The 16,265-nt window shown below is 40.8% G+C and overlaps 1 protein-coding gene across 2 annotated transcripts in view; it reads left to right on the top strand.

Moving 5' to 3' along the window:
* Positions 1-16,265, top strand: part of myo1ea (myosin IEa) — a 45,802-nt gene that overhangs the window by 13,422 nt on the left and 16,115 nt on the right. For both annotated transcript variants that reach the window (XM_068320508.1, XM_068320498.1), the window contains exons 2-11: positions 4,898-5,041; positions 6,071-6,160; positions 7,293-7,387; positions 9,763-9,850; positions 10,977-11,066; positions 11,950-12,081; positions 12,255-12,389; positions 12,523-12,655; positions 15,784-15,980; positions 16,107-16,187. In XM_068320508.1, the coding sequence (XP_068176609.1) occupies positions 4,898-5,041; positions 6,071-6,160; positions 7,293-7,387; positions 9,763-9,850; positions 10,977-11,066; positions 11,950-12,081; positions 12,255-12,389; positions 12,523-12,655; positions 15,784-15,980; positions 16,107-16,187 (1,185 nt within the window). The remainder of the gene's footprint in view (positions 1-4,897; positions 5,042-6,070; positions 6,161-7,292; positions 7,388-9,762; positions 9,851-10,976; positions 11,067-11,949; positions 12,082-12,254; positions 12,390-12,522; positions 12,656-15,783; positions 15,981-16,106; positions 16,188-16,265) is intronic.

Here is a 16,265-nt window from a genome sequence, read left to right as displayed (position 1 = left end):
TTAGTGTATTTTTGTGGGTAAACTGAAAAGAAGATTTTGTCCTCAGAATGCACCAGAATGCAGGAAAACAACCCTATTTTCTAAAAAATTTAGAAAGTGGGGTGTCCCCCCCCACGCCCCCCGCAACGAGCGTCGGTCGTCCGCGCACTGCACCACTGTCTTGGACACAGAATGTTGATTTTTGTGGCTTGCTCAGTTCTTTTACACTGAGCCACAGTGGCTTAGTCATACTAGCTCCTGATGCAAGCCCAGCTATGGGTGTCCACTGGGTCAGTTTGGCCCCCCACGTCCCTTGAAGCAGTAGGCTGAATGGATGCACAAGGAAGAGGGAGACTGATTTCAGGACACCAATGTTCTGCTTTTGGATAAGGAGGACAGACCTATGTGCGTTGTCGCTATGACGCCCAACAATCGACTCTAACACGTGCGCGCACGCAATACGAAACAAAGCACGACTCCCTACGTAGCCTAGCATAAGTTGACTTTATTTATGCGGACAGATAATAGGAAAGAAAATATGAGACCAACTCACGTGCGTTTTAGCTTTATGCTGTAGGTCCAGCATGCACACACATGTGGGAGCGTGCGCACACACGCAACACGCAAACACGAAAAAAGCACATTGGCCAACATAGCCTAGCATAGCATGACTTCATGCTAACAAACAATAAGAAAATATGAGACCAACTTATGTGCGTTGTACCTAGATACTGCAGGTTCAGCACGCACACGTGTTGGAGCGCACACACATGCAAACACGAAACAAAGCAGCACCACCTAATTAGCCAAATAGAACTCGATCACTCATGCTAACAGACAACTGCTAAAAAGATCAATGTGGTGAGACTTACCTGTAACCGGGGTGCAGGTCCTTGGTCCAGTATGGTTGGGAGTGATCCTTGGATGAGGATCAGTCTCAGGCAAAGCCCCGTCTGGACTGACCCTCATTGCTAAAACAGGCTGGAGTGAAGTGGTTCCACACACAAACAAACGTGCAGGCGATGTAGCTGCACGTTGCCATAAAAATGAAATGTAAACACGGTCTCTTCTGTTCTTCTTTGGGTGGGATGAAAAATAAACACTGGTGTTGATTCGTACAATCAACAACTGAGCAACTACCATGCTGCCTCACATCCGACGCAAATAACTCTGTCTTGGGGATGGCCACGCCCTTGGGCGTGTCAACCAATCCATATTGTCCAATACTCTGTCCAATTGCAGAGTGCCTAGTCTGGCATCAAGAACGGGGAATCTAGCGCAATATGATTGATTTGAGTCGTTCAGAGCCATGACTTCCTAAAACTCCAAATATCCATTGATGTAGGGAACATTTGTTTACCAGATTCTAGGAGTTGGTTCGGGTTAGGGAGGACCACTATGTATATGTAGAGACCTGAAAAAGTGTGATTTTCATAATAGGGCCCCTTTAGGCTTTTTGCATAGCGGCTGTGAATCAGCTCTGCAACCAGCAGAAGTTTGGTCGTTTCAGCCAACTCCCAGGTGACTGGATGTATACGGCCCTCGTTTTCAGTGCAGCAACTCCCTTTAGTCCTCTCGCCTCATTAAACCAAGTCTAAATCAAAACAGATGAAACAATCTCAGAATATTTGACGTTTACCTCCTACTTGTCCAGTTTATTACCTCTCCTGTCTCAAATCTGTACAGTTTCATTCCAGACATAGCAGAGGGTCTAAATATAGCATGTTTGATTGTTTTCACTTTGTCTCTGAGCCAGTACTCTCTCTGAAGGAGTGCTTTCAGAGAAAAGGTTCTCATCTCTCAGTATTCTTCCAAAAAGAAGGTGCCATCAAAGCGATAACAGTATTTCCCTGAATAAGAAGACGTTTTTAAGCTATGGGTGATATAATGAGTGATATATTCAGTGGAAGCAGACCTGTTTGTTTGTTTTTTCAGTCTCTTAGCGAGATTACACATCAACAGCTTGACTGGTTTCCATGACACCTGGTGGGAGGGTTAGTCATGTGATGCAGAAAAAGTGGAATATTTTGAGGAAAATCTGTGTAAATGGGCAGATGCACGGATGTACTTTACATAGACTGTTTCAATTTGTTTGTTATTTTTTACTTTTTAAAATATTTCATGCTAATTTTCAACATTATAAACTGTTAGGAGAAAACTCAGTGACAATGTTTCCATAAAAGAAGGGTGGGACATGTATTTAGAAAGGACTTCTTAATTGTCCAGCTGTAGGAATTTCTTTTTACTTCCTTTTAAATTGTGAGACAAGGATTGTTCTGCATTTTCTATCAATAATGTGTTAAAAATATTCAATATTTATAGGAAACCTGTCGGGTCAGATGTACAATTGGAATTTGGATTAGTTTTTATTTGGATCGCTGTTGAATATTGGGGAAGACTAGACACTTAGCAGAATACAATGAAGAGGTCTGACTTTGTATATTTATTGACACAGTAATTTTACCTTGCAGTCTTTACTGTTCTTCTGCTGGTGAATAATCATGCAATATGAGAAGTTCCTTAAATTTGAAGGTTTTTATTTTATTCTTTGTCAAAACCTATAGACACTTTAAGGTCCTCAGAGTCAAATTTACAGTTTTGTCTTATGAAAGTGAAGCAGGTTTATTTAGCAACTTTATAGTTTAACACTCTGAGTTTTCCACTACCATTAACATTAACTAATGCAGTCAGACCTCATTTCTGTCTGTTCTTTTGTTTTGCCTGTGTCTGTTTGTGTCGACTGTCTGCAACATGAATTAGACTCTTGAACTGCATTCAGAGGCTGAGATTCCCCCCTCACTCGTTACTCATTGTCAGGAGGTGTTTTTTGTCCCTGTGGGATCACATTGCTGCGTCACTGTGATGAGTGAAGGAGTTAGCATGTCTCTTTGCAGCTCCTAAAAACCAGTAATGTTCTGCTTGTGTTAATGAAGAAATCATTTTCTGCTTCCCTCTGGAGGGAAAATATCTCCTGAATCAGGCTGACAAGCTGTAAACATTCCTCACCGTCTCCCATACTATGAATGAGTCTGTAAAGCGGTTTTAATTCTGCTGTTTTAAAGGATGAAGTCACTCCAGAGGATCTTAAAAGCACGCTGCCACTCCTGTTGGTTCGGTAATGGAGCGTTAATTACTAAAGGCTAAGACTGAACACTGTTCAGTGGTTTATTTTTTAATCAGTTTTTGGTGTTTGGTGTCTACTATGCCAAACATTGATTTGGGCAGTGGATGTACAGTATATATGTAAATTATTGCGTAAATATAACATTACCTATTCTTGAACTGTATGATATTATATTTCATGCAAAATACCAAAATCAGCAGCACTGCACAATATCTGTAAGCCAAAACAGAAAACAGAAACACAATAACTATTAGCATCAAGTAGCAGCATCATCTACTTACTGGATAATGTGAGATTGCTTACTCAGCATTTTTATACTCAACTGCAGCGGAAATGATTAAAGTGTCCGGAAAAAGTCGAAGTGGAAACATACCCCACTCAAAAGCAAAAGCATCCCCTAAAATGTACCTGACATGATTAATTTCTCAAAATAAAAGTACCGTAATATTTATTTCAATATTGCAATATTCTTTATATATATATATATATATATATATATATATATATATATATATATATATATATATATATATATATATATATATATATATATATTCATGAGAACCCATTTAGAAGTAATCACCACCAACAGTCATCAGTCCTGCTAGCTGCTCTTTCAGGTTGTCCAGTGTAGCCAAATGCTGACATCAACATGCTAACATGCTCACAATAAAAGTGATGTCATAAAACATTTCATAATTTGCACTGAAGAAAAAATTCAGATAAGACTGATGTGGGTGTCTGTGTTCACACATAAACTGAAGGTAGCTTTGACTCTGTGAGTCATCGATCCACCGGAAGCGATGGGATTCGTCCTCTGGTCGCCACAGATATCTGATCTCAGTGTCAATTTGTCAGCTTATAGGTAAGACTTCAGACCAAAGAGTTGGAATGACTGGTAAAACCACCCAAAAGCCACCAAAAAATTAGCATCCATCTTTGGTGTGAAGGACTTTATTTCCTCTCCTTTAATGATGTTGTCTAGAGTCCCACTTTTCTCCTTCCTCACTAAAGAGACAGGAAGCCAAGAGTTAACTTACGCGTTGACTAATGTTCCCAAACACTCTCTGCGGCTTGAGTTGCTCTCCATCCAGGAGAAAGAGACTCACAGCACAGTGTGACCCTCGTCCACAGTAGCCAGACAGCACTGACTCACAGCGCATGATGGATGACCTCAGCTCTCTGGAGAGGCACTCTGCTAAAACAAAAACAGGAATGCAAGGGGAGAAACCATATTACTAGGATAAAAGTTGAGTCAGAGCATCTTTAACACTCAGACAAAGCACTTTTGGGAATCTGACCACGCACTCTTTCAAAAGTAAACACAGCTCATCATACTTGGGGTCAGAAAATGTGCACACTTGGACTTCTTGGTTCTGTAATAATAACCAGGCTTCCCCTGGCTCTCATTGTGTTTTTGATTACCTCAACAGCATGATTAAACCGTACTACTGAGTGTGCTTGTAAAGCTGCAGCTCCATGACGTCGCGGTGCGTTCACAACACTTTTTCTGCACTATAAGGCGCACTGGACTATAAGGCACACCTTCAATGAATGGCCTACTTTAGAACATGTCTTCATATATTATGCACACTGATTATAAGGCTTATCTGATTATGAGGTACACATTTAATGAATGACCCTTTTTAAATCATGTTTTCATATATAAGGCACACTGTATTATAAGGCGCACTGCTGGTTTTTGAGAAAATAAAAGGCTTTTCGGTGAGCATTATAGTGCGGAAAATACTGTAGTCCATTCTCATTGTGTCCCGTTTGTGTGTTTTGTTGCAGGGGAGCCGGGGCCACTACCGTTACCACTGGCAGAGCCACAATGTCAAACACAGCGGCGTGGACGACATGGTGCTGCTCAGCAAGATCAACGAGGACGCTATCGTGGACAACCTCAAGAAGAGATACATGGATGACTACATCTTTGTATCCTTTGGTTCACAGCGGCAGCCCACACCTCAGTGAGAAATATCCGAGCTGGTCTCATCCCAGAATAGCTGAGTGGTCACTGACAGCATCGCAGTGAGTAATAGCTGAGTGCTGGAAGGTGACGCCTTCCCCCTGAGACTCCGCTGTATGCAGGGGGCAAAAGGCCTCTCTGTGCAGACCTCCAACCACACCTCTAGTTTCTGCTCCACCAAAGTTTTATCTCACTCTGGAGCAAAATGTGAGGGACTGTGAGAAATAACAGACTCCATAAATCTACAGCCTCTCTGACTAAGAAGTTTGCTGCTAACTTTTTTTTTTTTTTTTACTGTGGCTGGTATTTAAACTGCTGCTCAGACAGCTGTCATTTTCATACAGTGCACCATACAAATGAGAGGTTTGGTGTTTCTAATGTGCAGCTGTGGCCACACGCATGAGCTGTTCGTGACGTAAAACAAGTTGACGAATGAATGAATGAATGAATAACCCCCTTTGAAAAGGAGCGCAGAGGTCTCACGACGCAGCTCGTTACATAAAGCTTCATCCTTGTCCTGGCAGTCACCAGGATTATGAAGTTTACTGAATGCAGGAACTTCTGGACTCGAGATCTCTGAGTCAGACCTTTGAATTGGGTGAATAAATAGCTGTAGCTGTTTGACTGTGGGCCGCTGCAGGCCACCCATAATAACAGCTTTATTTGCCTTAAGCTGCTTTTTGACTTCAGGGCAGTGCAACACACCAGTGTGTTCTCTCATTTATTAGCACTGGATACTTGTATAGCCTCTGACCTAATCACTTCATATGCCAAGGCTGCACTTTCTTAATATCATAGCAGTCCTAGATGCTCATTTATTTCCTCTTTTTAAATGTCATTTTGATGTTGTGGATCACCGTTCCCTCTGCGTGGACCTTCTATGTATTGTACACAACGTTTACATTTAATGATACCAATTAAAGGTGACTTTAATTTGATGGTATATGGTTTTTACTAACTTCTACTTTGTTATCTTTAATATAAAACCTCATCAGACATATATCGGGCCTGTACTCATCTCTGTCAACCCTTTCAAGCAGATGCCATACTTTGGGGAAAAAGAAGTGGAGATGTATCAGGGTGCAGTAAGTAGGATACTGTATTACTGTGGTCTTTTGTAGAATGTTTTCTGCTGTCTCATATGGTGTAGTGGCACTGGTTTGCCTGTGGCCTTACAATGGCATCAATCTGAGAGACAAAGGCTTTGAATTGACCCGGGTGAGAACTTTCCAGCGGGCTGGCACAGATTGCTGCTGTTAGAAACTCGACTCAGCCATAGACAAGGCCTGGCAGGACATTCGCAGAACAGCCTGTTCACATCTGCCTCTTCTCCTGGCTGGCCTGCTGAGTGGGTATTGGCTTAAACCAGGAACACAATGGAGGAATTGAAATCCTACCTGAATGTGTAAAATTCAGCATCGCACTGGCCAAATTTCACACTGCCTGATTGTAGTTGTGTAAATAGGCAACAGGTTCAGATTTCCATTGTTTTATCAGATGATGCTACAGAGGAAAGTTCAGCTTTGCACGGTGCCAAGTTGTTTTTCGGAGCTGGAAAGCTTTGGATTTGGCTGGTGCACTAGTGCAGATTAGTGCAACCATTTCACAATCTTGAAATCAGTGCAGACTTTGCACAATCTTGGAAATATGTACAGTTGCGTTTTAGGCTATTCTATATGACCTATTGCCACGTATCTAATGAAAAGACTAAAGCTGTCATTAGTCCTTCATCACTTTTGGCTCATTTCTTATTATCTACTCTTTTCAAAGACAGATTAAGTCACATTTGCTGTACTGAGTATTCGCAACATAGGGATGCTGTGTAAGTGGAAATAAACTAAAGTGTCCATGAGCAAAATAATACAGGATGTCACCCAGGACAACCGTGAGACTAAATAAATCTTTTTTGATTGTTTTTGGAACTATGTGACACACATAAATATTACTATGCAAAGTAGAATCAGATTTTCATTAGATATGTTAGCGATTCTAGAAATTTAGCTCTGCAAATAATTAGCAACTTACCCGGTGGACCCTGTCTTCGGTCCAGTTTCAGGTTCCAACCCCTCCTTTACCCTAAACAGGATGAAATGAAATGAATAGAAATCTGGAGTATCACCTGTTAATAAATGTTTTCCAGGCTTGGTTTTATATAAACAGCCTCTGCACTTTTCTAAAAGTTTGATCTCAGCTTTTTGTCAAATTATTTTCTCTCAGGCTCAGTACGAGAACCCTCCTCACATCTACGCTCTGGCAGATAACATGTACAGAAACATGATGATTGACTGTGAAGCCCAGTGTGTCATCATCAGGTAAGAAGAACGTTATCATCGTTCGCCTGCTTTACGCGTTGTAAATTCATGGCATCTGACCACCAGAGGCTACAGATAAGTATCTGTACAAAGTGATCTGTGAGGCGTTATAACAGAACTGAGGTGCAGCTCCTGACAGTGGTTAGAGGGGAGCAGGACAACAAACAGGTTCTACCACATTTGTTGGAACAGCTGACCCACTGCGTATTCTTCTTAGCTTCACTGCTATGCAAATTACAGGTGGAAAAAGTGCAAATATGTGAACATTTTTTATGTAAAAATAAAGTTTTATGATGCTTTTAAAGCCTGTGTGATTTCTATCAGAGGCTGCTTTTAACCTGCAAAGCAGAAGAGAGATAAATGATGTGTCACGGTTGAGGCTTTATCCAATAGTGCAGTCACCTGAGCTGTGGGGTAGCTGCACTGCTTAGCTCATGATAAATGACTCCTGTTTCAGCACTTTCCCCCATTGTTTGGACATCCAGCAGTTGCTTTTCTGTTTCCCACAGAAAGGTTCTGGGGTAGATTTTATGATGGACCAAATTAACAAATCCAAGCATGGAAGTGGTTTATATGATAAATATGGTCTCAGCAGGAAAAGGTAGCTCTGAATTTGCAACGTGAAGGGCAGTGTTGTGCTTTACACGCTAATATAGAAGTTGCGTGAATTAAAGGCAATGTGGAAAAAGCAGTTTTCTCTATTAATTTACTTCTTATGCCATCTGCTTTTCGCAGCCCACTGCACACAACTACATCTTTTGAAGTAAACTCAGTCCCTAAACAAAAATGCTTTTGGAGCATATGCAAAGCAAATGAATCACAACTTTTTTATTTCTGACTGATGGGTTGTTATTGTATATTTAAATTTAAAAAGACGTTTCGACTCCTTTTTATTGACTTCTTTTAGCATTAAACTCAGACATATCATTTGGTAGCATGAATACAAAAAGAAGGTGATGCTTTTCAGGCAGAGGCCAAACAGTGTTTCATGTTAGGAAAACTTTGTTCAAGAAATATCAAACTTGTGTCAAAACTGTGGGAATTCAGAAAGCTTTATTAGTTTTACAAACTGAATAACAACTGGACGTCAGGATTCTCATGGTGTCAGCAATGATTCATGGAAGTTAATCCATAACTTCTGCATGATATTGAATAACTTGTCCTTGGAGCAAGTGGCCAGTCCAGGGGCTCCAAATGAGATTAAAACTCCTGCTGCAGCTTTTTTTTTTGTTTGTTTCTTTTTTGCTGCTGTCAGAAAGAGCTCTGGAAGTTTTCTGAAATTTAAAATAAAACCAAGGCTCTTTTTGTCGCCAAGTCTGAGGGGAGGGAGCCCAGACAATGCACAAGGATTCAGAAGTATATAGGGGGAGGGTTTCAACCATGTGGCTCTATAAAAGAGTGGCTCCCATTACTTCCTCTGGGAGCTTCTAACAGCCTGCAGCTGTGTTTGTCACAGACACCTTACCAAGCTGATAGCTCTAGACAGAAAAACACACTCAGCTGACTACATATTTATATGTAAATATGACCCCAGCTAAGTGAGAGGCAAGGAAGAACGCAGACAACCAACTTGCTGCTGAAGCGTTCGTCTGTCCAGATGTGTTTAGCCCAACACAGCGTTAGCCTCCGAGTTGAAATATGCTTATATCTGCGCAAAACACACGCAGGTTTATTCAGTGAATTCATTGTGTACACACAGCGGGGGTGGGGGTTTCACCTGTTTATTTAGCAGGTCAGCATATCTGATGAGTTCCAGGTTATCTTTGCATAGGAGGATAAAGCACACAGAAGCCCCCAACCCTGAAATAAACCTGCAAACTGGTCAGCATCAGTTACATCTAACAGTCTCAGTTGTAAAGGGTTGTGTCAGCCAAAGCGAAAGACCAACACTTTTCATTTAATGAAACATGGTGATGGATTAGGGTCAATTAAAAGCAACTGGCATCACTACAAAGTGGATTGTGACATCAGATTGCCACCAGGAGCTTAAAAACAAATGTTTTTTTTGTGTTTTTGAGTGTTAATGTCATGAAAGTAATATGAATTGTCGTGCATAAGTAGTAAGATGTGGATAAAAACCCATTTTGAAGTCTGCACCCACTGTGATTCATACAGAAAATAGGATTTAATGTGGGGACATTCCTGTCCGAGCCCTTAAAATATTAACTCATTAACTCACTCAGCTGCTCAAAGCAGTTCTGACACCGGTGCTCTTCACTGATTAATATGTCAAACAAAAACCATTAAGATGTGCATAAATCATTCAACCTGACATTTGAAATCAGGTGTCACATGCGATCTGTCGGTTCATTAGGTTGATTGTGACTCAGGAGGGAAGATTGTGTCTGAGACAACACGTGCTGTGTGTTTTTCAGTGGAGAGAGTGGAGCAGGGAAGACGGTAGCAGCCAAATATATCATGAGCTACATCTCCAAAGTGTCAGGAGGCGGGCCCAGAGTACAGGTGAGGACTGTTTTTTTCTCTTCTGCTGGAACAATATGTGATGTGTTTGAGATTCCTAACATGCAACAAAGGTATTTTAATCACTGGACTGACAAGTTTTTGGTCAAAGATCATTGAGATGAAGGTTATGGATAAACTCTATTATTTTTTACATATTCAGTTCATTTGGTTGTGTAATATATTGAATTTAGTGTGTTCCTAAAATACTTTTTACTTGTCCACATTACGGAGTCACTTTAAAATTGTACAAATGATAGAATGTCACCAGCACAGAGTGAAACACAACACATCGTCATCCTCATCACCCATTATCAGCCCATCAGCAACTCTTATTTACCCAGCCCCCTCAAGCCATCTGGCAGCACCCCCAAACCAGCAGATGTCCAGTTTTTAAGCTTGATGAAGTTTCTGAAGTTTGATGAGGAAGTGCTTAAACCATGATGGCAGTGGGATTTTATGACTTAATCCCATCAGAGCTGCTTCCATCAAGGCTACGTTTGAAATCTTCTTTAGGCAGCAAATGTAAAAGGGTCATAAAAGCCCACTTGGGCTTGCATCTCCATCTCGTCCTGCTCCTGCGTGGATAACTCCTCCGTCATTTGGTTCCCTTCAGCTTCACACACATTTTGTGGTGTGTTCAGTGCAGCTACAGCATTTTTATCCACTTTGTTTATGGTGTGTTCACATGTGGGTGAGGACGGATAACAGCCAAATATATATTCATATGTTCATTGCCAAGAATAATCGTTCCATACCATATTTTTGTTTGTTAGTAAAGAAAAATAAAAGTCATGCCAAATAATTATTATTGCAATATTTCAGATAGGGTCGAAAGTTTTGGAGTGAGTTTTCATGGATTAAAGTATAAAAATAGGACTTGAAAAACAAGGTTGAAAAACAAGGTTTCTTTTCTACACAGGACTAAAGTAATGGAAGTGGGAGAAACTTTGTCTGCTATTCCATTTTAAGACATTTTCTCACCAGCAAATAATGTCCTCCAGACGTCATTTACCAGTGGATCTGTATTTGTCTGTGTCTGTTGTGCAAGAGTGACAAGGTCCAAGTGTGTGTTGCACAGATGTGTGTGTGACGTAGCTGACAGCTCATTGCCTCTGTCTCCCTACAGCATGTCAAAGAAATCATTCTGCAGTCCAACCCGCTGCTCGAGGCTTTCGGTAACGCCAAGACTGTGAGAAACAACAACTCCAGCAGATTTGTAAGGCTTTCATTCATCCGTTAGGCTTTTCAACTTCCATCAGATTGAATGTTAAAAAAAAAATCTCCCGTGAAGACCCCATTTTTACATCTACGTATCTGAGCAGCAGTGAAAGTGAAGACCGTTCTGTGTAATCATAACCCACAGTGGAAGAACACACACACACACACACACACACACACACACACACACACACACACACACACACACACACACACAAAAATTCCATTGCATTCAGACGTTAAGCGAGTCAGAAGCTACTATGTGCCACAGAATAATACACGGATTTCTTTGGTGCATTATTGAAGCTCGTCATTTGAAAACAGTATTATTACTATTATTAAAATTTATATCACTTCTATTAATAGTCAGTAATCTAGATGTTCCATCGCCAGGCTAATAACTAAAGATAAACATGCAGAGCCAGTGATGCACATTATTTGGTGCTAACAAAGGATATGAGGTCTAAAATGTAGGTGAATTACATACAGTATACACATTACATGGATATTTTATACAGAAATAATAAAGCTGAATTCTGTTACTGAACATTCAGGTTAATACACAGTATTAGGCAGTATTTGATTAGCAGCTGTGATATTTTCAGATCTGCTTTTGGCAGAAAATCATTTGGTTTTGTGCTTACTGCTCTTGAGACAGTCAGTCTTTAAATGAATAGTGTTTCTGACTGGAACACGTATTACTTTACAGGGCTGTCTGGAGAAAAAAAGCAGACACAAAGCAGGAATGGATCTTTCTATAAATGTACTCACACCTAGAGCAGCCGGGTTCAGATCGGGTTTCACATCTTATGGCTTTGGCTTTAAGCGTTATTGCAGCCCACTCCACACAACTGAAAAACAAACATTCTCTGATCCATCAGGGGAAATACTTTGAGATCCAGTTCAGCTCTGGTGGAGAACCAGACGGAGGGAAAATCTCCAACTTCCTTCTGGAAAAGTCACGTGTCGTCATGAGGAATCCTGGAGAGAGGAGTTTCCATATATTCTACCAGGTGAGACTTTTTTCAAGCTGAAAAGTGAACAGGACTATTTGAGTTGTGAGGAAATCTCAGGATGATACAGTTCTCTTCACACTGGCATAAAAATCCTACTGCCACATGCATATTTTGTGTAAAAGTGTGTCTGTTCTTGCTTGCATTCATGTGTACTGATCTCTGCTCGACAGCTGATAGAAGGAGCCAAGAGCGAGCAGAAGAGCAGCCTTGGAATCACGACTCTGGATTACTACTCTTACCTCAATCAGTCCGGTTCCTACAAAGTGGACGACATCAACGACAAGAGTGACTTCCAGGAGACGATGGTAAGAACCTTCTGCTTGTGTTTAGAATTGAGAGCACAACAAACAGACAACATGGGGAAGATACCACAGGACCAAGCAGGCCCACACCGTACCTCTGATTTAGTGTACACTTTATGTTGCTTTATTTTCCCAGCATGCTATGGAGGTGGTTGGCATCTCGGGGGAGGATCGCGCCATGGTGCTTCAGATTGTGGCTGGTGTCCTTCATCTGGGGAATATCAACTTCAAGGAAGCAGGCAACTACGCAGCTGTGGAGAGTGAAGAGTGTAAGTATTTTACTCAACCTTCTAAACACAGCGGTTCTGTGAGGGAGATTTGTTTCTTGTAAAGGTTTACATGGTTTAACTCAAAAACCTTCAATTATTTATAAAAGCTTATCTACTTTTTATGAAAAACAGATAAAAGCAGATCATTTTGGAATTTTTAGTGTTTTATTTTTTCGTATTTTGATAGAGTAATTAGATTTGAATGGATTGTTTCTTAGATATAAAATGCATTTAACAGGGATGATAACCAACGTCTTAAATTACTTTTTTCTACAACTTGCTGCAGTTCCATTGGATCTCAATACATCATAGCACTTTATTTTGGTGTTTAAGACTCAACGAGGGTGATGGATGAAAGCATATTTTCCTCTTTTCTCGTGTATCAGTCAAGATTTATTTCATTACAGAAAATGTAAATTCTGTATTTAAATATGGTTTTACATTTTTCTTTACATTTAATCAATATTATACAATGGAAACTGAATCTCTCACATTCTCCCAAAAGAGCAGTGAGTTTTTTAAGGTTTTTGAAGAATATTTTTAACGAATATTAAGAATTAACATTGGTCAGTCAAGTGTTAGGGACACTGACTCTTTTCGGGGATTTCTTGTGTTCCTGAAGGTCTCTCCACAGTGTCCTGATCTGCCCTTTCTGTTTGGCTTTGGTGAATATTTCTCTCTCACCACTTTTTCTGCCTTAAGTTTTATTGTGTTATCACAGGCCTGCCGCCAACAGTCTGAGTTAAAGATCTGGACAAACTTCGTCAGAGACCAAAGTGACTTCTGCTGCCTCATTTTCTTCCTCTTTCTCCTTCCTTTTCATGCTGTGATGCAGATGAGACTTCAGTTGCCAGTGTACAGAGCCCTGGTCTGTTCTGGACAGATGTAACAGAGGCACTCCATGTAATCTGCCTTTCCTGTTCGCTCCCGTCTCACTGACTCTGAGCTTAAACTGCACCGTGTTGCACAAATTCAGACAACTGCCCCCCATATGAAATGTCACCAACCAAATTCACGTAGTCTGCTCTGAGTATCACTGATAAGCAGGTCATTGCTTGATAAAAGAAATGGTTACAGGACTTCTGTTTGTGAATGTGCTCTTGTGTGTCGAAACTGTGCTTCATGCACAATTTAACAATAACGGTTGCATGAATCGTCCTGAAAAGTCTGACAACTGAGATTCTAACTATAAAAAGGAATAAACAAAAAAAAAATCTTATTGGCTTTTATACCTGTAGATATGAGAAAATTAATCCCAAACCATTTGTGAAGCAACAGACAGCAGACAAACAGCTTAGTCTAACTTAGCACGTAGATGTCTGTGTAGGTTCAGTCATCCAGGTCATGGTTATCATAAAGCTGTTGGAGTCGTTCCACTGGACGTTAAGACAGTTCTTGAAGACGTTTCGTCTCTCATCCAAGAGACTTCTTCAGTTCAGGAGTTCAGGATTACCACGTAGACTGCTGTAAAACCATCACTGCCAATAAAGCAGTAACAGAAATCTTTTAGCGCTTGGTGGGGTTTGTTTAATCGTGGAAAAAGTTGAGCTAGTTCCTGCCGCTGTTTCCACTACATGTGCCTGGCTAAGCTAACTGGATATTTGCAGTAGAGTCAAGTTTAGGGTATAGAGAGACATAAAAATACCCTGACAACACACCGCTGATTAAATCATATATGTATGTATTCTGTGCTGCATTAATTCTTAATTAACAAAGAAGAACAATCAGAACCTCACAGAGTCTATCCATCCATTTATCTACAGTATTTTCCGCACTATAAGGCGCACTGGGCTATAAGGCGCACCTTCAATGAATAACCTATTACTAAAAAGTAAAAAACAAAACAAACAAACAAACATATAATTCATATGTAAGGCGCACTGGATTATAAGGCACACTGTCGGTTTTATGAAAATTGAAGGCTTTTGGGTGCGCGATATAGTGTGGAAAATCCTGTATTTATCTTCTTATCTATTTATCTATCTCTCTCTATCTCTATCACCTATCTATCTCCATCTGTATCATGTGTTGTTGTTTTTTAAATATTTTGATTAATGGAGATGCAAGCTGCTGTCCTATAATCATCAAGACAATATCCAAGTCATTGTGTCAAATCACAGCTTTTCCTGTCCAACACAAAGGCTGACTTCTCCTCATTACATAGGCAGACGTAGGGTCAGTCACACCCTCCTGTGCCATAAGGGGGGCTACTGCAGTGGTCGAAAGCATTCCCAGATGCACCGATTCTGCCGGCCTGAGAGCCATTTCCTTTAAGGGGAAGTGAGTCACTCTAATAAGGCAGGGAGGGGCTCTCAGGGGAGAATGTACATGTCAGGTCGAGGTCAAATGATCTGTGGCCTTCCTAACACTTGTTATCAGGGGTTGCTATTCTTCTCTTTTGTCTTAAGCTATAATTCAAAGCTCATCAGCTCTGAAGTTTCTCCAGAGGATGTTTAGGTTCAGTGGTGTAGCCACGGAATCGCCTCAACTTCGTGGCTTCACACAGTTGCACATACTGTTATTGTAGGAAGAAAAGTCTTTTAAATCTGAGAGTACCGCTACAAAAACTTTTTAGGGGACATGTTCGTTTCAATAGAAACATTGTTTCATAGCATGACTCCTTACAAACATTCTGGAACAATTTATCAGTTTATAATACCAATAATTACATTTTAAAGTGCAATAATAGTATTAACACATGAAATGTGCATAAGTCTATAAATTATTGATTATCTGTTAATTTAGGATTTCCATTACAAACTCTAAGACTAAAAAAACAGAAAATATTTCCATTTTCCATTTTTCATTTTCTATACTTGCTTCTTCTGCTGTTGCGGGGTGCCAAAGCCTATCCCAGCCAACCGGGGGAGTGAGGCGGGGTACACTCTGGCCACAATGCCATTGCACCGTAGAGCCACATATAGACAAACACGTACACACTCACACCTATGGACTATTTTGAGACGGGCCAATTCGCTGCAAGTATGTTTTTGGAGGTGGGAGAAAGCCGGGGAAACTGGGGAGAACGCGGCGTCAGCTCTACCCACTGCGCCACCGTGCCGCCCTAGATATAGAAAGAATATCTTTATTTACCCTCCACCCTCTCTTCTTCTCTTCTGTCTCAATAGTTCTTGCTTTTCCGGCATTTCTACTTGGAATTGACCAAAACCGTCTGAAGGAAAAGCTGACCAGCAGGAAGATGGACAGCAAGTGGGGGAATGCAGTGGAGTCCATTGACGTGACGCTGAATGTGGAACAGGCATGTTACACGCGGGACGCCCTCTCCAAAGCCTTACATGCACGAGTTTTTGACTTCCTGGTGGAGGTAAGACTGTATGGCTCTGAAGTCTTAATCACATGAGTTCAGTGTGTTTTCATACACAAAACGTCCATAAGCATCGGTCATGTTCTAACGTCTAAGTCGGCTTTCTAACACATTCCTTGGTTTCAGTCCATCAACAAAGCCATCGTGAAAGAACACCAGGAGTTTAATATCGGGGTGTTGGACATTTATGGATTTGAAATATTTCAAGTAAGTGTTTGGTTTTTTTAAATTATGTGGCCACACACACACACACACACACACACACACACACACACACACACACAC

The sequence above is a fragment of the Antennarius striatus genome, chromosome 1 (genome assembly GCF_040054535.1).
Source record: "Antennarius striatus isolate MH-2024 chromosome 1, ASM4005453v1, whole genome shotgun sequence".
Lineage (NCBI taxonomy): Eukaryota > Metazoa > Chordata > Actinopteri > Lophiiformes > Antennariidae > Antennarius > Antennarius striatus.
This window is presented reverse-complemented; position numbering and strand designations above follow the sequence as displayed.